Source organism: Entelurus aequoreus, linkage group LG05, assembly GCF_033978785.1.
Source record: "Entelurus aequoreus isolate RoL-2023_Sb linkage group LG05, RoL_Eaeq_v1.1, whole genome shotgun sequence".
Classification (NCBI taxonomy): domain Eukaryota; kingdom Metazoa; phylum Chordata; class Actinopteri; order Syngnathiformes; family Syngnathidae; genus Entelurus; species Entelurus aequoreus.
The window spans coordinates 40,785,435-40,804,534 of NC_084735.1; the positions used below are offsets into that span (position 1 = coordinate 40,785,435).

Sequence of the window (19,100 nt, forward strand, 5' to 3'; positions counted from 1 at the left end):
CTGCTAAAATCTAAAAAGTTGTGTATTTCAAATAACATGTCTCAGAGCATAAAGAATACAACACATAGTTATTTATTTCAAACTCTGAAGTGAGGAGGGAAGTGCTCAGAAAGGGAGTAAAGCTACCGAAAAAAGAATACAAACAAAACAGGAAGATAAAATTAGAGCACAAGACATGAAGTGAAGTCAAAAACAAAGGAAAACACCCCGTAACTAAACAAAGAATGGCCTGACCTGCAGGTTTTACAGAGAAAACAGGACAAACTCCTACAAAGTACATGAAAATGGCGTTTCAAACCATAAAAAAAGGAAAAGAGTAAAATAATAATATCATTAAAATAAATGTATTAAGATCTACCATTAGCATAAAAACGAATTCCCAATTCAGTTACATGAATATATTAATGTGAAAGGTAAATGTAAATAGCACTCAAAAAAAGCATCCAACTTTGGCACATTGCCTCATTCACAAGTTTAGTTACTTTTTTACACTGTGTTCCTGTTAATGATATACATTACCTAAATAACTAAAGTATCAAAATATATTTGGATTTGAGAATCGATATGACATCATAAATATCTCGTATCGGCAGGCCTGGCCCTAACCAATCTGGCGCCCTAGGCAAGATTTTAGGTGGCGCCCCCCCACATCGGCAGTGAAGTGTATATACTCACAAGAAACCGAATAGCTTTGTCTTTGACCTTTTTTTTTACCTAAAGAAAGCAAATTAACATATTATATGAGAATGTTATGTTATGATTATCTATAACCGAATCACAGCAGTTCTCAAATTAAAAAACAGCATTCCCTCTCATGTGATTTTGCTTAATTAACATTAATGATGTGCACTTTAACAACTAGGTGTATAAAGAATGGCTCAGGGACACAGAGAGGTAGCGTTGCTGTCATGTTTACTAGTCATTCAGGAAGTCCGCCCCAGCCCCAAAGCACCCTGGGATATGTAGGCATAGCCTACCACTACACCTCCCCTTCTTAGTTCAGCAACAACATATTCAAACACAAACTAATAAGCAAACTTATTCAAACATTTTAGATGAACTTAGACCACTGTAAATGAATAACTCTGACATAGTATTACAATCATCTTTCGCTTACACTTCTTTTTTTTTTTTTTTTTTCCCCAAACAAGAACTTGAAATACTTTAGAGTTCTACAAAACGCTTACATTTCTTTTTTTTTTCTTTTTTTTTTTTTTTTTTTCACAAACAAGAACTTGAAATACTTTAGAGTTCTACAAATCAAGTCTCTCAGGAGCCTTTGTCACTCTGCCTGACCTGGTGACTTGTGGTTGTCCAGGAGGAGTACCTGTGGCTCTGAGGTGGATTCTGTTTCTCCTCAGAACGCCCCTGTCAGTCTCTACCAAGTATGACCTTGGTGTGTGGGCATTTCCCAATACAGTCCCAGGGGTCGCTTCCGTGGTGACCCACACTTTCTGTCCAGACGGGAGCTCTGGGAGCGCACGGGAACGGTGGTGGTGGTTGTAGTTTGCAGCTTGCTTGCGTCGCCCTTCCTCATCCTTCTGGCGAAACTCCTGCAGCTCGGGCCATTTAGGGTCCAGCTTGCTTGAAGGCTGCGGCAGCGATGTGCGCAGGTTCCTCCCCATCAGTAACTGCGCTGGTGAGAATCCGTGCTCTAGCGGTGTGGCTCTGTATGCCAGTAGTGCCCTGACTTGGTCAGTGTCTTTTTCCCACAGCTTCTTGACAGTTTGAACAGCACGCTCCGCTTCACCATTCGCTTGTGGGTAGCGAGGACTGCTCGTGACATGTGTGAAGCTGCACTCTTTTGCAAATGCTCTGAATGCCTCCGACGAAAACTGGGGCCCATTGTCAGAAACCACGGTCTGTGCGTAACCATGATGACTAAAAGCATCTTTCACAGCTCCAATGGTGGCCTCAGATGTCGTAACTCTGAGCTCTGCCACCTCGATGTACCTAGAAAAATAATCAACAATAAGCAGGTAAGTCTTTTTTCTCCATTCAAACAGGTCCATCCCCACCTTTTGCCATGGGCGATCTGGTACTGTGGTCTCCATCAGCGGCTCTCTGTACTGGATTCTATATTTTTGGCACGTTTCACACTGGTCCACTGCCTCTCTGATGTGGGCAGTGATTCCAGGCCACCATACCGATTCCTTGGCTCTAGAGCGACATTTGGAGATTCCTTGATGACCTTCGTGAAGTTTAGTCATGATCTCCCTTCTGAGTGCTTGTGGTATCACCAGTCTCTCGCCTTTCATGAGAAGGTCATCTGCAAGATACAGGTCTGCTCTGACCTTCCAGTAGGGGGCAACATCTGGCCTCAGCGTGTGTTTTTCCGGCCATTCTGTCAGACAGTAGTGTGACACTGTTTTGCATGTTTCATCTGCTTGTTGTGCCCGTTTAATTTCTTCCAATCGTGTGTCTGTAGCGGGGAGTGAGGACACAACAGCATTCACAAACACCTGGACCTCTCTTTCAAGTTCCAAGTCACCAGGTGACATCTTGTCCTGAAGCGGCGCTCTAGACAGCGTGTCTGCAGTGATGAGGTTTTTCCCTGGGACATGAACAATGTCATAATCATACCTCAGGAGTCGCAGACGAAATCTCAGAACCCTTGGTGGCAGATCATCCAAACCTCTGGTGCTCAACAGTGGGACCAGGGGCTTATGGTCTGTCAGGAGTGTGAAGTGTAGACCCTGCACGTAGGAGGTCAGTCTTTCGCACGCCCATGTTGCTGCCAGCGCCTCCTTTTCAATCTGCGCATAGCGCTTCTCTGTATCTGTCAGTCCTCTTGAAATAAACGTCACTGGTTGCCATGAGCCATCAGCCTGTTTCTGCGTGAGAACAGCACCTATTCCGTATGCTGATGCATCTGCTGCTACTTGAGTCTCTGCTGCATTTGAATATTTAGCAAGTGCTGTCGGTGAGCTCAGTCCTTCTTTCAGCTTTTGAAAAGCAGTCTGTTGAGGTTCCCCCCAGACCCACTCATTTTTCTCCCTCAGTAGGTCTTTCAGGGGCACGGTGACAGTAGCCAGTTGTGGCAAGAATTTGGACAGGTAATTTGCCATGCCTATTAGGCGGCGCACATCCTCCGCGCATTCAGGCTCTGGCATCTGAAGAATCGCTTTTGTTTTGTTTGGGTCGGGCTCGATGCCTTTTGCCGAAACCTTGTGACCAACAAAGATCATGTGCTCCTTAGCAAACTCACACTTCTCGTTCAAAGTGAGGCCTTCCTCCTGCATTTTCTGGAGCACACTGTGCAGTCTTTGGTCATGTTCCTGTCTGTCACGGCCATACACAAGAACATCATCTGCATGACACAGCACGCCCTCAAAATCCTCCAACATTTGTGACATCCTTCTTTGAAAATGTTCTGGAGCGGATTTGATCCCAAAGGGCAGGCGGTTGAACAGATATCTCCCAAAAGGAGTGATGAATGTGGTTAATGGTCGTGATTTTGGGGTTAATGGGATTTGCCAAAATCCAGATCGAGCATCTAGTTTTGTGAAAACCTTTGCCTCTGACATCATCGCAAGTGTTTGGTCGACGGAAGGAAGAATATGGCGTTCTCTTTTCACTGCTTTGTTTAGCTTTGTGAGATCTACACAGATCCTGAGTTTGTCCTGCTTTGGTTTTGGAACCACAACCATTCCAGAGCACCAAGCCGTTGGTTCTGTCACTTTTGATATGACTCCCATAGTTTCCATTCTATCCAGTTCTTCACGCACTTTCTCTCTCAGTGGCAGTGGGACCCGTCTGGGTGTTGAGAGAGCATAAGGTGTCGCTCCTTTTTTCAGCTCTATGCGGTACGGCTCCTTCAGCTCACCAAGCCCATGGAACACCGCTGGATACGCTGCTTTGAAATCTGTTTCAGGCTGTGTCGCTGTGACAGCCTCTGCTCTGTGAACCAGTTGCATGGCCTCTATGGCTGGTAGTCCCAGAAGTGGTTGTGTCAGTCCTGCCACAACATAAACATGTTGGTCTGTAAAGAGGCCTTTTGCCAGCATTTTCCCCTGGAAACAGCCCTTTACATTCAGGGGGTTGCGTCCCGGTCCAAACAGTTTCTTAAGTGGTTTCTCCAACTTGCCATCTCGTGTTGGTTTAAAGACACTTTCCGGTATGGATGTCACGTCAGCTCCTGTGTCGATTTTAAAATTAATGGCTTCCCCGTTGAGTAGTATATTTTCCATCCAAGGCCTTGTAGTCTGTGTTTGCACCTCACCTAGAAAAGCATAGTCCTCCTGATCATTGTCACCGTCTGACTGGCACTCTGTGACTGTGTTTACTGCTTTCCCTCTGAAACAGGCCACTGCATAATGTCCAATTTTGCGACACTTGCGACATTCTACATCTTTAGCTGGGCAGTCTTTCCATGCATGTCTGCGTCCTTTTCCACATCGGCCACACTCTTTTTCTCCTTGAGTGTCTGACCTTTGGCCTTTGTTTGAGTGTTGAGGCTTTTTCCCCAGGCGCTGAAACCTTGTCTGAACAGCATCTAAATTTATCTTGGAGTCTCCTTCTCCAGCAGTGTTGTACATTAATGTCTGTTGTTTCTTAACAGTTTCACTTTGTCTCACTCTTTGTATTGTCTTCACCAGGGTCAATTCTGAGTCCATCTGTAGCTGTTCTGACAGCCTCCTGTCATTTATTCCAACCACAATTCTGTCTCTTATTAGCTCTTCCTTCAGATCTCTATAGTTACAATGTTCTGCTAACTTGTGCACAGTGGTGATGAATGCTTCTGCACTCTCTCCATCTTGTTGGAACCTCATGTTAAACTGGGCCCTTTCAAAAATCACATTGTGTTTTCCCACACAGTGCTGCTCAAATGCTTCTTTAACTGTATCATACTTCTTTTTGTTTTCATCAGTCAACGGTAAAACTGCCAAAATATCATCTGCTGCATCTCCCATAGCATAGAGAAGTGAATTCACCTGATACTCCTCTTCTTTCTCTGTTAATCCAGATACAACACGAAATCTCTCAAACCTTCTGATCCATCTTGGCCATCCTGACGGATTTGAGAAGTCAAATGGTTCTGGGTGTGATATTTGTGTAGATGCCATTGTATATTCCCTTAGTTGTCGATCAGGAAAGGTTTGTGTAGCTCAGCCAAGTCGCAGGCTTTTTTTTTTTTTTTTTTTTTTTAGCTTAGCAACTTTTCTTCACTTATCTCCGTTTTTATTGTCAGCACTGAGCTTCCTCCAGGCTATATTCATGAAGAGATAACATCCACCGCTTCACAGGAGTATAAAGTTATAACTTTTGAGTTCTTTTTCACTCTCTGACACCATGTATAAAGAATGGCTCAGGGACACAGAGAGGTAGCGTTGCTGTCATGTTTACTAGTCATTCAGGAAGTCCGCCCCAGCCCCAAAGCACCCTGGGATATGTAGGCATAGCCTACCACTACACTAGGCTTACAACTATACCTAATACATAAAGGGGTCGAAAAGTGACTATTATCTGCAGGGCAAACATTAGCTAACCAGAAGGCAATAACAATGTAAACAAAAAACACCTGCTTAAAAGATCTAATACAAATGTCCCTGAGGAATGTAAGGTGGGCGTACTGTAATTACCTAACGTTACATTATTATTTTCCAGAACAATTTAGCCCCCTCCACAATATTAACCCGACGTCAAAACAGAACTAGCTATTTATTGATTTGCAATTGCCGAATCATGTAACATTAGCTTAATGCTAAAAAGCCAGGTTACTATCACATTCTGTAACAGACAAATAATTTCATGTAGGCTAACGTTACCTACCTGCTACCTCTGTCTTTTTCTCCTTTCTCCTCCTCTTCTTTTCTCTTTTTTCTTCCCTGGGCACCTGACAGTTTGTTGATTTTTTGATGCGGTGACGTCCATAAAGAGTCATGATACGGGAAGGGAGGGGGCGTACCGTGTGGGGGGAGGGGGGCGTAATGTTGTAACAAATAATATTTCTATTAAATAGCCTTTACTTTGCATTTTAATTAACGTGGGATTATTTTTTGTATTTAGAAATAACAGTACCAACTTTTTTATTTATTTATTTTTTCTCCAACATTTGTGGCACTGGAGGGGCGCCCCCTGATGGACGGCGCCCTTAGCATTTGCCTATACGGCCTATGCCACGGGCCGGCCCTGCGTATCGGCGGTATCAATATGTTAGTATCGATCCGCACATCATTAGCTTTGTTTCCATTGCAGTTTTTCGCAAAATAAAAGGTTATTCTAAAATTTCGATAATGTATTTGTTTCCATTAAAGGGTGTTTTGCGTCATGTCTTTGGAGGTGGGTGGCTGCCAATCCTGAATGCAGGTGATCCCCATAAGTAAATAAATCTCATTTGCAACTTTTCCACCTCAAAGAAATAGTTTTTATTATTTTAGTTTTTATTATTTTTTCTTCGGTCAGTGGTCAACAAAATAAACTAAACAGTTTTACATAAACAAACAGTTGTACATTCATAAATTGACAATGTTACAGACCGAAAGGGTTTAGGCTGAAGTTCAACACTTATTGCGCCTATCCCTATAAACAATCTTCAATACAAGATGAGCTTCCTAAAAATATGAAATTTCCTTTACACAACATAAACACTTTTCAATTATATACAAAGTAAGGACATATATTCCTTTTATTATATACAGTATATTCCTGTACATGTGTTAGTTAAACATTTGTACCAATAATATACTATATACAAACAATTATACTTCCATTATTATTTATATCCCACATTTAGTTTTGTAATTAACATTGATCATAGTATTAACTACTGTGTTGATTCAAGAGTGATATATTTTTCCATGACATGTATCTTAAAGTTGTTTTTTCAGCAAATGGGCTATATAGGCTAAAACATTCAGATACTGTTAACAAAATAACCCAGTAGTGATTGGAATGCTTAGTATTGGATCGGCCGGGTATTGGCGGAGCGCCGAGTAGACAATTCAACTTGACTGTCAAGGGCGGTGCTCAAATATTTTGCCTCCAAGGGCCAAATTGAAAAGGTGCCAATGGGCACAAATAGCCTAAATGTAAATAATACTGCTACTTTATGGTGCAAATACAATGGATAGCCTTACTGACATGCCATCAATGACAATATGAGCTTGACGGAGGTCAGTATGAATATGTATTAAGTTTTGGTTGCCAGCCTTTGGAGGCCCAAATCAAACGACTCGGTGTCGAGGAACCTGCAAAAGGATTGTTACCGTTGCCAGGAGCACATTGAGGGAGGCCTCAAGCCTGAGCAAACTGGTCGAAGCTATGCTTCTGGACTGAAGCAGTCCGTCCCGATACATTATGTGTCCAATTTCCGGTGAGTCTCACCAGGGCGGACGGCCAGCTTTGGCTGTGTCCGACGGTGGGTTCCGGTCCATCTCGCAACATCCTCCCAACATACCAGCTGTACTCGCTTCTTTTCCAGAGAAAAAAAAGGGGTTGGATGTCCAATAATTGACTGCGAGGTTGATTGTTGATAGTGAATCAGACACTTCCGAATTGAATCGTCAAAGAGTTGACTATTCCACAACACCCCTAATAATACTAACAATACACTTTGTCACCTCCAACAAGTAGCAGTTTTATATATGGACACGAAGTGGGAACATATATAAAATTGTTATTAGAAGGACGTCAGCAATGAAATACTTTGACTTTAAACAGCACAACAAACCGAGGTGTCACTACCTCAACCAGCTGTCTCACTCATGATGCAGGGGACTTCGCCCAGGGCTCCATTGAAGCTAGAACAGCCACTGCTTACAACACAAACTTTTGCATTTATCGATGAGGTGGCAACTTGTCCAGGGTGTACCCCGCCTTCCGCCTGAATGCAGCTGAGATTGGCTCCAGCACCCCCCGCGACCCCAAAAGGAACAAGCGGTAGAAAATGGATGGATGGACGGATGGGTTGTTGTTTTGTTTTTTTACCAAATATTTAACTACCAAAAAATACTTTTTTTCATTATAAAAAGTTTGGACACCCCTGCTTTACAGCAATATTATCGTGGTCCTATTGTTTTTATTATTTTAGTGGGTTTCCTTTTTTAATTTATTTCATACCATTTCCAATTAAAAAGTCCCGTGTGATTATGATGGGATAGATGTATGCCATAAAATATAATAATAAAATACAAAGAAAAAAGGTGTATAGCATCCATCTCTGCCAGAGCATTGCCAACACAAGTGCAGAGAGAGAGAGAAAAAGAGCTTTGTCTCTACAAGCAAACTGCAAGATTACATAACTCGTCTTTTCCTGATAGAACTAATTGTTAGAATATTCCTACTGTAGCACTTTCCGTGGCCACAACATTAGATACAAATGCATTCCAATAAGACTTAATACAGGAGCTTTATAAAGAACTATGCTCTTATTAATGTTCAGTTTGGAATAATGAATATTAATATGTGTCAGATAGTTTGTAGTCTAAAACTGCACTACATCTACATAGCTTCTAATATTTTCCCAATATTGAACTATAAACATATATTTATTTATTTATTTAGTTGAAGCCAAACATGCAGTGTATTATCTTATTCCCGCACTGCTTCATGTTTACACAGCAAAATATCAAACATATCATGTCTTATTATTCTAATGAAAGCATTTCAGGTTCACTGGGCTTTAATACTTTCCTATATACGAATTAAAGGTTACAGTAAAGCTTCTACATAATTCTCATGACCAAAAAACAAACAAAAAAAGAGACTCAGGACTCAAGCCTCAAAAACCAGCACCAAACTGCACATTAGGACCTGCAAGATGGTGGACATCATTGGAACAGATTCTAAAGATTAGACATACCAAGAGGGGGAGGCCACTCATATGGACGCGAGGAGGAGGGAGCACGTAGGCGGAGGTGGTTAAGTGCTGTGCACTCTGCAGTCCAAATCTGTTACAGGCACCAGAGGAGAGATCCTTAGCATCCTGCAGTTCGGAAAAGCAGAAAAAGAAAAACCTCGTATCTCAGGAGAAACCATGATACGAATTAGGGATGGCTCATATAACAAAGATGCTTTAAGAAGATAAAGATGAGATTCCTTACTTTTTACTGCAGAAAATAATTGTCTTCAGGTAAAATCTCTGTGCTTTTTGTTTGTGGAACTTGCATTTTAGCTGTAATGCTTGCAGGTTTTAGCTGCTGTCTTCCCAACTTTCTCGACCACAAGGTTTGTTCCAGAGGAAAAACTCTTTCCAGGCTTTATATATACAACATGTACATTTGAGCACTTTTTCCTCTTTCTTTTGTCTACTTTTTTCTCCATCTCCATCGAGGACTTTGGTGTCCTTTCTACCAACTGTTGAGGCAGGTTTCTTGAGAGTATACAGACCCTCAAAAATTATTCACAAAAAAATTTAGTAAATCCACTTTTTTTTTAATATATTTGAAGAAGCCATTTTTTCAAGCATCATTGTAACCGAGGATGGCGGGCTGTACCTGCCGCTGCCGACAGGGGGTGCTCAAGTTAATCCAGTCTGTCCAGAGATTGCTTTCAGGTGGCCTCGCAAAAGGTAATATAACCTTTCACTTTCCATATGTGGCATATGCTGATGAATTGTCAAAATGTAGTGTTATTAAATACGAGTTAGGCAACATTTTTGCTGATTTTATAATCGCGACGAATATTCGAGGGGTTTAAAAACAGATCTACGTATTACAATATGGCACCTGTGATGGTGTTAATGATGAATGGGATAATGTTAAACCTCGGTAAAACTCTCAACAAATCAAAATTTAAATCAAAACTTTGATAAACTCCCCGACCGGTGCTCATACTCATTTGCTGGAGAAGCAAGTTAGCGCCAGCTCACTGTCTGGTTTAAGGGGGATCTGCATTTTTGGGGGAATTCTACCTTTCGTTCACAATCATTATTAGAGACCAGAAGACGAAGGTTTTTTTGTTTTTTTTCAGTCTAATATGTAAAAATCAGCTCATTCTAGGTAGCTAGCAATGTAGCTAATGGGAACAATCAATTCTACCTCTAAATCACTTTAAAAATGCATTTAAAAACCATCACCAATACTTAATTTACGTTCTGTACCCTGTATAATAACCAAACTGTGGTGACATTGTTATTGTAAGAGAGAATACCGAGGAACTTTCATTCTAGTGTAGTAACACATTGGCGTGCTTTGGTATTATCCATAAAAGCTACCTACGGACAGAGATAAGATAGCTTCTACCTCAGCACGAAACGCGTTTGAGTTTGTAATGCACAACTCAATGGGATAGGACACCAATCTGTACTGACTGAAAAACTTGAACAATCATATTACAGTATTTGTAAAGTATTAGCCCACATTTCATGTTTTGTTTGTACACCGCTAGCAAAACAGCGTATGCACTGAATTTGCATGACGTGCTGCGTGTATTATAATCAATATCAAAGTGTGACTCACCCGATGGACAGTTGTCTGATTGGTCCAGCTGGCTGGGGATGTTTTTTTCTGGTTTATATGGGGTAAGCACACCATTTGTGTCGAAATAGCTTGTCTCCAAATTCCACATTTGCAGCTTTGTATCACTTTCACCTCACTCTATCGGCTTCGTCTGCTCTAACGTTTGACTTTCTTCTTTGTGCTGGCCTCTATAACCAGCAGTTCATCCTCTGTTCATTCAGCTTCAGAAAGATTAGGTTGTGAATCCGCATTTGTACAAAAATAGTTGTTAATTAGTCTGCTATGATTACAACGCACCGCCTTTGTTTCCGGAATTAGGAACACACATTTGTTGCCAGACGTCAGAAGTGTGCTGCTGTTGAAACTGAAATCAATGCACGGAAGGAGTCGGCCCCCAAATATTAAAATGTACATATTACACATTGTTATGAACATCTTATTCAATTATATATACACTTGCAGTGTGTATACAAAACGTTGATGGAGGGCTTTGAAGTTGTTTTAGAGGGTTTTGAAGGTTACAACGCTGACTCCCATTTGCTGCATCTTCCAGGTGGTTTTTTTTGTCATCTTTAAAATCTTAATTAAAATAAAGACATGTGTGTTCTTGTCTCTCATAATGACCTTGAACGATAGGCAAAGTTCCAAAAAAAAGTGCAGTTTCCTTTTAAATACTGCCATGAGTACAAGAGACATTAATGTCTATTCCCATTAAGAAACAACATACCTTAATTTAAACTTGTGTAAACACATTGCTGTCTGAGTAACTGAACTATTTAGTTGTGCACATTGAACCTACAAGAGTGATTGATCCATCAGAGTAAAAATTAAATAGTATCTACAAGTGAACTCATGTTGAGTTGAGTTGAGTTGAATTGAGTTTGTGTTTATTTCGAACATGCAAGCATACAACATGATACATCACAATTTCTAGTTTCTCTTTTCAACATGTTCGAAAAGGAGTAGGAAGAAGCAGAGTGTATTTAATCCCACCCCTTTTCTTTTACATAACAGTATCTAAAACTTTTGTTCACTTCCTGTTCTCAATTTATTCACAATATACTCCATAAGTAATCACAATAAAATAAATAAATAAATAATAATTGGTGAAGTAAATTACATTTCATATGATGAGATAAGTAAGATTATTTTGAGAGTGAAAGAATGGATGAATTAAATAAATTCAGTATTCTTCTTCTTTGTACTTTGTAAACACTTTAAGTTTGAAGAGTTTCTTGAAGTGGATCATATTAGTACATTGTTTGATTGCTTTGCTTAATCCATTCCATAATTTAATTCCACATACTGATATACTGAAGGTCTTAAGTGTTGTGCGTGCATACAAATGTTTTAAATTACATTTCTCTCTAAGATTATATTTCTCCTCTTTTTTTGAGAATAATTGTTGTATATTCTTGGGTAGCAGGCAATAGTTTGCTTTGTGTATAATTTTAGCTGTTTGTAAATTCACTTTGTCGTGGAAGTTCAGTATTTTTGATACAATAAATAAAGGGTTTGTATGTTCTCTATATTCAACATTATGTATTATTCTAACTGATCTTTTTTGTAGCACCGTTAATGAATGAAGTGTACTTTTGTAATTATTTCCCCATATTTCTACACTGTAGCTCAGATATGGTAACACTAGTGAGCAGTAGAGAATATGAAGGGATTTTTGGTCTAGAACATGTTTTGCTTTATTCATTATTGACGTGTTTCTTGCAACTTTATGTTGTATAATTTTTACGTGAGATTTCCAGTTCAATTTATCATCAATCATTATACCTAGAAATTTGGCTTCATTTACTCTTTCAATTTCTATTCCGTCTATTTGTATTTGTGTTTGACTTTCTCTTCTACTGTTACCAAATAGCATTATTTTAGTTTTACTGAGATTCAACGATAGTCTGTTTTTGTCAAACCATCTTTTTAATTTGTTCATTTCTTCTGTTATTATTTGTATTATCTTCTGTGTGTTCTCTCCTGAACAAAACGCTGTTGTATCTTCCGCAAATAATACTAACTTTAAATCTTTCGTAACTTTACAAATGTCATTTATATAGAGATTGAATAATTTTGGTCCTAGTATTGATCCCTGAGGTACACCACAGGATATATTTAGCGTTGTAGACATGTGTTCGCCTGGCTTCACATATTGTTTCCTGTTCGTTAGATAACTTCTTATCCAGTTCAAGACTAACCCTCTAATGCCATAACGTTCTAGTTTTTTGATTAAAATATTGTGATTAATTGTGTCAAATGCTTTAGTTAAATTCCATAAAAACCGCTGCCGCACATTTTTTTACTATCTATTGCATTGGTAATTTCTTCTGTAATTTCAATTAAAGCCATTGAAGTTGAAACATTAGCTCTGTATCCATATTGGTTCTCTTCGAGTATTCTATTTTTATTTATGAAACTCTCTAATCTGTTATTGAACAGTTTTTCAATGATTTTAGAAAATTGTGGAAGTAAAGAAACAGGTCTATAATTGGTAAATTGATGTTTGTCTCCAGTCTTATAAATTGGTGCAACTTTAGCTATTTTCATTTTGTTTGGAAATGTACCTGTTTGAAATGATAGGTTACTAATATACATTAATGGTCCTGAGATCTTTTCAATAACCTTTTTTATCGTTTCCATATCAATTCTGTTACAATCAGTTGAAGTCTTAGATTTACATTTTTTCACGATTGTAACTATTTCCTCCTGTGTCACATTACTGAGGAACATGGAGTTGGGATTTCGCTCTATGGTATCATTATAGTCCTCAATTGAAACTGGGTCTGGAATCCTTTCTTCCAATTTTTGTCCAATATTTACAAAATAATTATTGAAGCTTTCAACTACTTCCTTTATGTTGTCATTTTTTTATGCATGTGATGCATTAAAGGCCTGTTTTTCCTTTATCGTTAAAATCGCTCTAAAACCTTTACAGATTAATCAGCAAAATATATTTAACACTTAAAAAATATGACTCTTTAGAAGCCAGAACAATTTAATATCAAGCATTAAATTTAATATAAACAATAATGTTTTTCTTCCAAGAAAATATATTGTGGGCTTCTTTATTTTATTTTTTAAAAAATTAAATACAATTTTTCTATATTTTAATTTGTGTATAAGTACTTTTTAAACAATACCGTAATTATTTTGGTCACAATAATCGTGATATGAAATGTTCATCTTGTTACATCCTTATAATAACACCAATAAATAGTCATCGTCAAAAGCTCATAAAACATACTTTAATATTAGGGTCTCCATCCTTTTGGATTACTCATCTGATCAATGAATAATCAGACACTTTGAAGATTCCAATCTTTTGATTAAACACAAACATGTTGGTGATGTGGAAGTTATTCTTAGTCAACTTTGTCAATGTACAGTACACAAAAAGACTAATTCAAATATTTTGGAGTAATCTGTCTAAATCTGTGTTATTGAGCACTTTTTGTTTGAGATAATTCACCCACCTCATATGTGTGGCATATCAAGATGCTGATTAAACAGCATAAGTATTGCACAAGTATAGCATGCAATTCAAAATGTGCAGTTTTACTGTATCTGGGGGACCCCGGTCAGAGAACTCTTCAGTATCAAGTGGGACCATTTCTGTCAACATACTGTATCTTCGCATTGAGTTGATCAAATTGTTGATTGTTGCCTGTGGAATAGTATAGATTTGGTTCACTCCTCTTCAGTGGCTGTGCAATGTTGCTGGATATTGGCTGGAACTGGAACACACTGTCGTATATGCCGATCCAGAGCGTCCGTAAACATGCTCAATGGTTGAAATGTATGGCAAGTATGCTAGCTATGCAAACACTGTTTTTTTTTCAGCTTCCAGTGATTGTGTACAGGTTGTTGCAACATGGGGCTGTGCATTATCATGCCGACCATGCAAGTATTGGGATGTTTTCAGCTTAAAGAGATTGTGTACAGATTGTTCTAACATGTCGTTGATGAAGGGCACAATAATGGGACCCAGGATCTAATAACGATATCTATGTATTCCAAATGGCATCCTAAAACGAACCTGTGTTTGTTGTCCATAACATGCATCTGTCCATACCATAAACCTACCACCATGGGCTAATCGATCCTCCTGGTTGACATCAGCAAACAGCTCATCCGTCTGCCTTGAACATTCACTATGTTTCCATGCACTAAATTAGTCTGATTTCTCAAATTGTTTGTTTATTTTTATTTTCCCACCTACTGATATACCCCAGGGTCCATGCACTCTCTCTAATGCGACTATTGGCCATATGCTGTGTGCCTCCCGTACACTGGGGTTGGGGGGGCACATAGGTTGACCTATGACGTCACACCAGGCATCTGCGGCTCATTACAAGTCAACAGCCTATCTCTGTTGTACCTGATGTCCGACGTAATATTGGCACATATCACAAATATTACGACTGTAATGGCTATATTGATTGTGTCCGATTGAATGTGAAGTTCCTAAATCAAGGGTATCCAAACTTTTTCAACCGAGTGCGGCATACAAAAAATTAAACAATGTGAGGGCCCCTGATACATTTTGTACATTAAAGATGCAAAAAACTAATCAATGTACATTTATATATGCTATGATATTTGAAATAAAAAAAATTTATCTTAGCCTTTGTGTTTTAGGTGACAATGAAAATAGCTGTTAGTGTTAAGACGCTCAGTGACAATTTTTGGACTTGCATTGTTTTTCCTGAGTCTTATTTTTTTGTTCCTACTTCCTACTGCATTCCAGTTACCTCAGAAGTTGAAAGTCGGAGCCGGGAATGACCTCACAGCCAAGTTGTGAGCGTTCCAGTTACAATGTCGTAAACCATAGAGGCCACATCAACGGAAGCTATTTGTGCGCTTGTTTTATCTAAATATAAAACAACTTATGGGAAAAGATGTACTCTTTCTGCAACCTTCAAACACGGTGGATGAAAAGGAAAAAGACGCTATTGCTGGCGATGTATAGCATATATACCAAATGTAGTTTACACTACAGTGACATTACCATATATACAGTATCTATCCATCCATGTTCTACCGTTTGTCCCTTAAACATACAATAATACATTGTATATGGCTGATATGCTGTGACAAGAAACAATCAGAGGTGCTAATAACGGAAGTTATAGAAGCGGACATCATTGTGTACATCCAGAGCTGTCATCTTTGTAACCAATTCGGGGGTGGTGAGAATGCTCCGACTTTCCGAGTCAGAAAGCCGACATCGAGGGGCCGTTCCAGTTCAAATTCCGAATAGGAATTCCGACTTCCCAGTACAAATGGAACGCACCATAATCACTACCTCCCACACTGGTCACTGTTTGGCAAGCAGGACACACCTGTTCCAAGTTGCCAATCAGAGTCGCTCTTTATATGCCAGCCTTATCCTTAGTTTGTCGCTGGATCATCTTTCACTGTGTAGTGATTTTCTGCAACCTTTGCTAGTCTGCTTTGTACCCCTGTGTTGCTTTACCTTTTGTGTGCACTTTCTAGCTGCACTAGCTTTTTTTCCCCTGCATTCCATCTGCTGTTCTCTGCATCTTGGGGTCACGCTGCAAGCATCGCTTTCCAATTCCTGACAATACCTCATTAATAATGAATCGGCCGCACTTTGGATACCCCTGTCCTAAATGCATTATTGTTTGACCCATTATGCAATAGCATTTTAGCAATTGCTTCTGGAAGTATGTTGCTAACTATGCATTTATTGTAAAGAATCCGATTAACTCTTGCTTTTATAAATATGTGTATGTTTGTGTGAATGTACTGCATGTATGTACAAGATGCATGAATATGTAAAGCATACCCTTTCTCCCTTGTTTGCATGACTCAGGTGATGTCCCAGGTTGAAAGTCTTCCTTTCAAGCAGCTCACCCGTGATCACCTTTTATGCATGGAAGAAGACATGAATACGTTTCCACACACATTCATCATCACACACGCAAGCATGGCAGGTAAACTGGAAAATGTAAAGAACACTCGTTTATTTTGTTTTTATTTTTTTGTGCTGTCTTGCTTGCACACGCCACATGCACAGTGACACGAGGCACCTTTTAAAATGGTTGCAGCATCCATATTCATCTTCATCATTTAAACATTCAAGGCTAACAAGAGCTGGGCTTAGGGATAATGCTGATATACTTCCTGACCCTGAAAGCCTTATCTCTATATGTTTCAATGTTACTCTGCCGCTCTAATCAAGTTTGAATACAAACTGTTTTCATATTGATTGTGTGGTACTCTCTTTACTATCTGCTGTAATGTTCATCATATGGCATGGCGCACCACACTAGTTTAACATGACGCCACGCAAGTCCACCACCTGCCAAACAAGGCCAGCGCCCGCCCGCCCGCCCGCCCGCCCGCCCGCCCGCCCGCCCCAACCCAACCCAACCCTACACAGAAAAACTGCACAGCCCTTATGCCTAACGCGAACACTGCATTCCGGCCATTCACCCATACGAGTCGCGGCCAGGGAACGGAGCCCCTCAATGGGGGAAGAAGTCAACGCATCCAGTCCACATGTCAGCACACAAACCAGCCAGCAAGCCAACGCCAGCCAGCCCCCACAACTCTACAAGCGCACAGCCACCAATCACAGTCCCCCGACCACTCCAACCCAACACAACAATGCCAACCGCTGGTAACACCACAGCAATCACCACCACCCCGCCCATTCGCAGTACAAACAGTCACGGCCGCCGAAACTGAAACAAAAAAGCGACCGATCCCGCAAATCGCAACAACGCACACACACCGAGGCTGCCAACCTAACGACCCCAACTCATCCACAGCCCGGCCAATCGAGCCATTGGACATCCACCCCGGCCAACCAAACACTCCAATGCGCCGCCGACCACCTCCAGCGCCACAGCCCCATACGGCCGCAGACCGCGCCGGGGAACTCCACCCAGAGGCGAACAATACGCAACCGGGGGAGGAAATGACCTACAACTCAGCGCGCAGTAGACATCCAAGTAATTTTTTTGCCTTAGTTTAATTTTGGCGGATGTCTGAATGAATCAGAATTCTTTGACAGCCTAGTGATCCGCTTGACTGTTTTTTTTCCTGCGTCACGTACGCGGTCTTGTGAGGCTACAGCCTTACTGACTTACGTTTGTTTGTTATCAACCTAATTTCACTAGTACTACCGGGTACTGATTCACATAAAATGCCGATATTATTTTTGCACATGCAGACTGCACCGGCGCAAGCACTTGATGGGGAAACAAGCACTCACAGCGGACTCAGCTGGACTACCTTTGGTAATGTTACAATTTTCCATGCCAACAAAGCAAGAACATGGTGCTTAAAACTACAGTAAGGCTCCATTTCAAAAAATGCGCTAGCTCGATGCTAATTTACATTGGATATGCCACAGACATGCTACTGATTAGCATCAGCAATGTTGCAGGGCGATTTCAACACCTACAACTTTGGTAATGAAAACTATAACTGATGCACGTTACAATCAAACGGCTGGGGTGTAATAAGTACAACACTTATAGTATAAACTCTTTGTAGGGCTCAACAAAATAGAAGACTGGCTCGTTCAGCCTAATAGCAAAGACTGCTTCCTGATTAGCCAAAACACCGTGGCTTATACACGACTGTGTATAATTGCAACTGTATGCAAAATCTACGGTCTAATACTTGCAAATGTGACTCAGATGGGTAAAAAAAACAAGATGTACTAACACAGTTATCAGTATCTGCTCAATGTTAAATGTTCCATTCAAATTTAGATTTTATTATTAAATAGGGCTGTCAAAGTTAACGTGATAATAACGCGTTATCTATACATTTCAATAACGGCACAAATGTTTTTAATGGGCGGTTAACGCAAACACTTCCTTTTTGACACTCAGGCCGTGTCGTAGTGGGGGGAACTTGGCTGCAGTTTGCTTGCTACTGATGAGCCACAAGCAAGCAGCAATTGACAAAATAAAGTCTACCTTATGGAAATACCAGCTTTAAAGCCATAGCTAGTTGTTCTCCTGACAAGAAAGGACTAGTTTTGGCCGTGAGAAGAGGCGACATCCCTGCAGCAAACGCCTGCTGTGCGCGTTGTTCTAGAGGTGGGTGGTGCTTCACTTCCGTGTTCAGATTACGGTCAAGGTGGAGTGATAACATAACATTTAGATTGTTACTGTGACTGCTTTAGTAAGTAAGATGACATAAAAGCTCAACAGAAATGAAAGACGGTCGGCAGCATGGCAAAAGAAGACTTTTTATTGCCAACACTTGATCCGACATCCAAAGATGTCAAGACACTTTCTCAAAACATTCACACATTTTTCCGGCTTCAATATAAAAGCGCTACGCTATACATCCGGTTTAACTACGTTTAGGGTTTCTCCTTAATCCACGGGCTTTATATGAGCCGCCACACCTAATAAAATAAAGTCATATAATGTGTTGTAGCATCCAGAAGAAAACCAACAAAGTCTGATGCTCTTTTTAGCTTTTATGGCCAATTTTATGCTAACATCGGGCCCAATTCCAGCAAGTATTTCCTCTGTTCACACACGTCTGCCTTCGTGCTTCACTCCTAGACACACAACACTTGTTCATTCTCCGCCGACGGTGTGTTCAAAGACCATGGGAAAAATGACCATCATAACACACTAACATACACATTAACACCAGCCATACGCACAGGGTTGTCAGCATGTCCGCGCTTTGGACGTACTT

The 19,100-nt window shown here is 40.3% G+C and overlaps 2 protein-coding genes across 2 annotated transcripts in view; one reads left to right on the top strand and one right to left on the bottom strand.

Moving 5' to 3' along the window:
• Positions 1–1,777: 1,777 nt before the first annotated feature.
• Positions 1,778–5,367, bottom strand: LOC133650622 (uncharacterized protein K02A2.6-like). Its single transcript, XM_062048098.1, has 2 exons — positions 2,019–5,367; positions 1,778–1,953 (listed from the first exon to the last, which is right to left on the bottom strand). The coding sequence occupies exons 1-2, from the start codon at positions 5,064–5,066 to the stop codon at positions 1,915–1,917; spliced, it is 3,087 nt and encodes a 1,028-aa protein (XP_061904082.1). The 5' UTR covers positions 5,067–5,367; the 3' UTR covers positions 1,778–1,914.
• A 3,530-nt stretch (positions 5,368–8,897) lies between these two features.
• The window catches only part of kcnip1b (Kv channel interacting protein 1 b), a 69,477-nt gene continuing 59,274 nt past the window's right edge, over positions 8,898–19,100 (top strand). Inside the window, exon 1 of the mRNA XM_062048106.1 lies at positions 8,898–9,511. Within this exon, the coding sequence (XP_061904090.1) occupies positions 9,424–9,511 (88 nt within the window). The 5' untranslated portion in view covers positions 8,898–9,423. The remainder of the gene's footprint in view (positions 9,512–19,100) is intronic.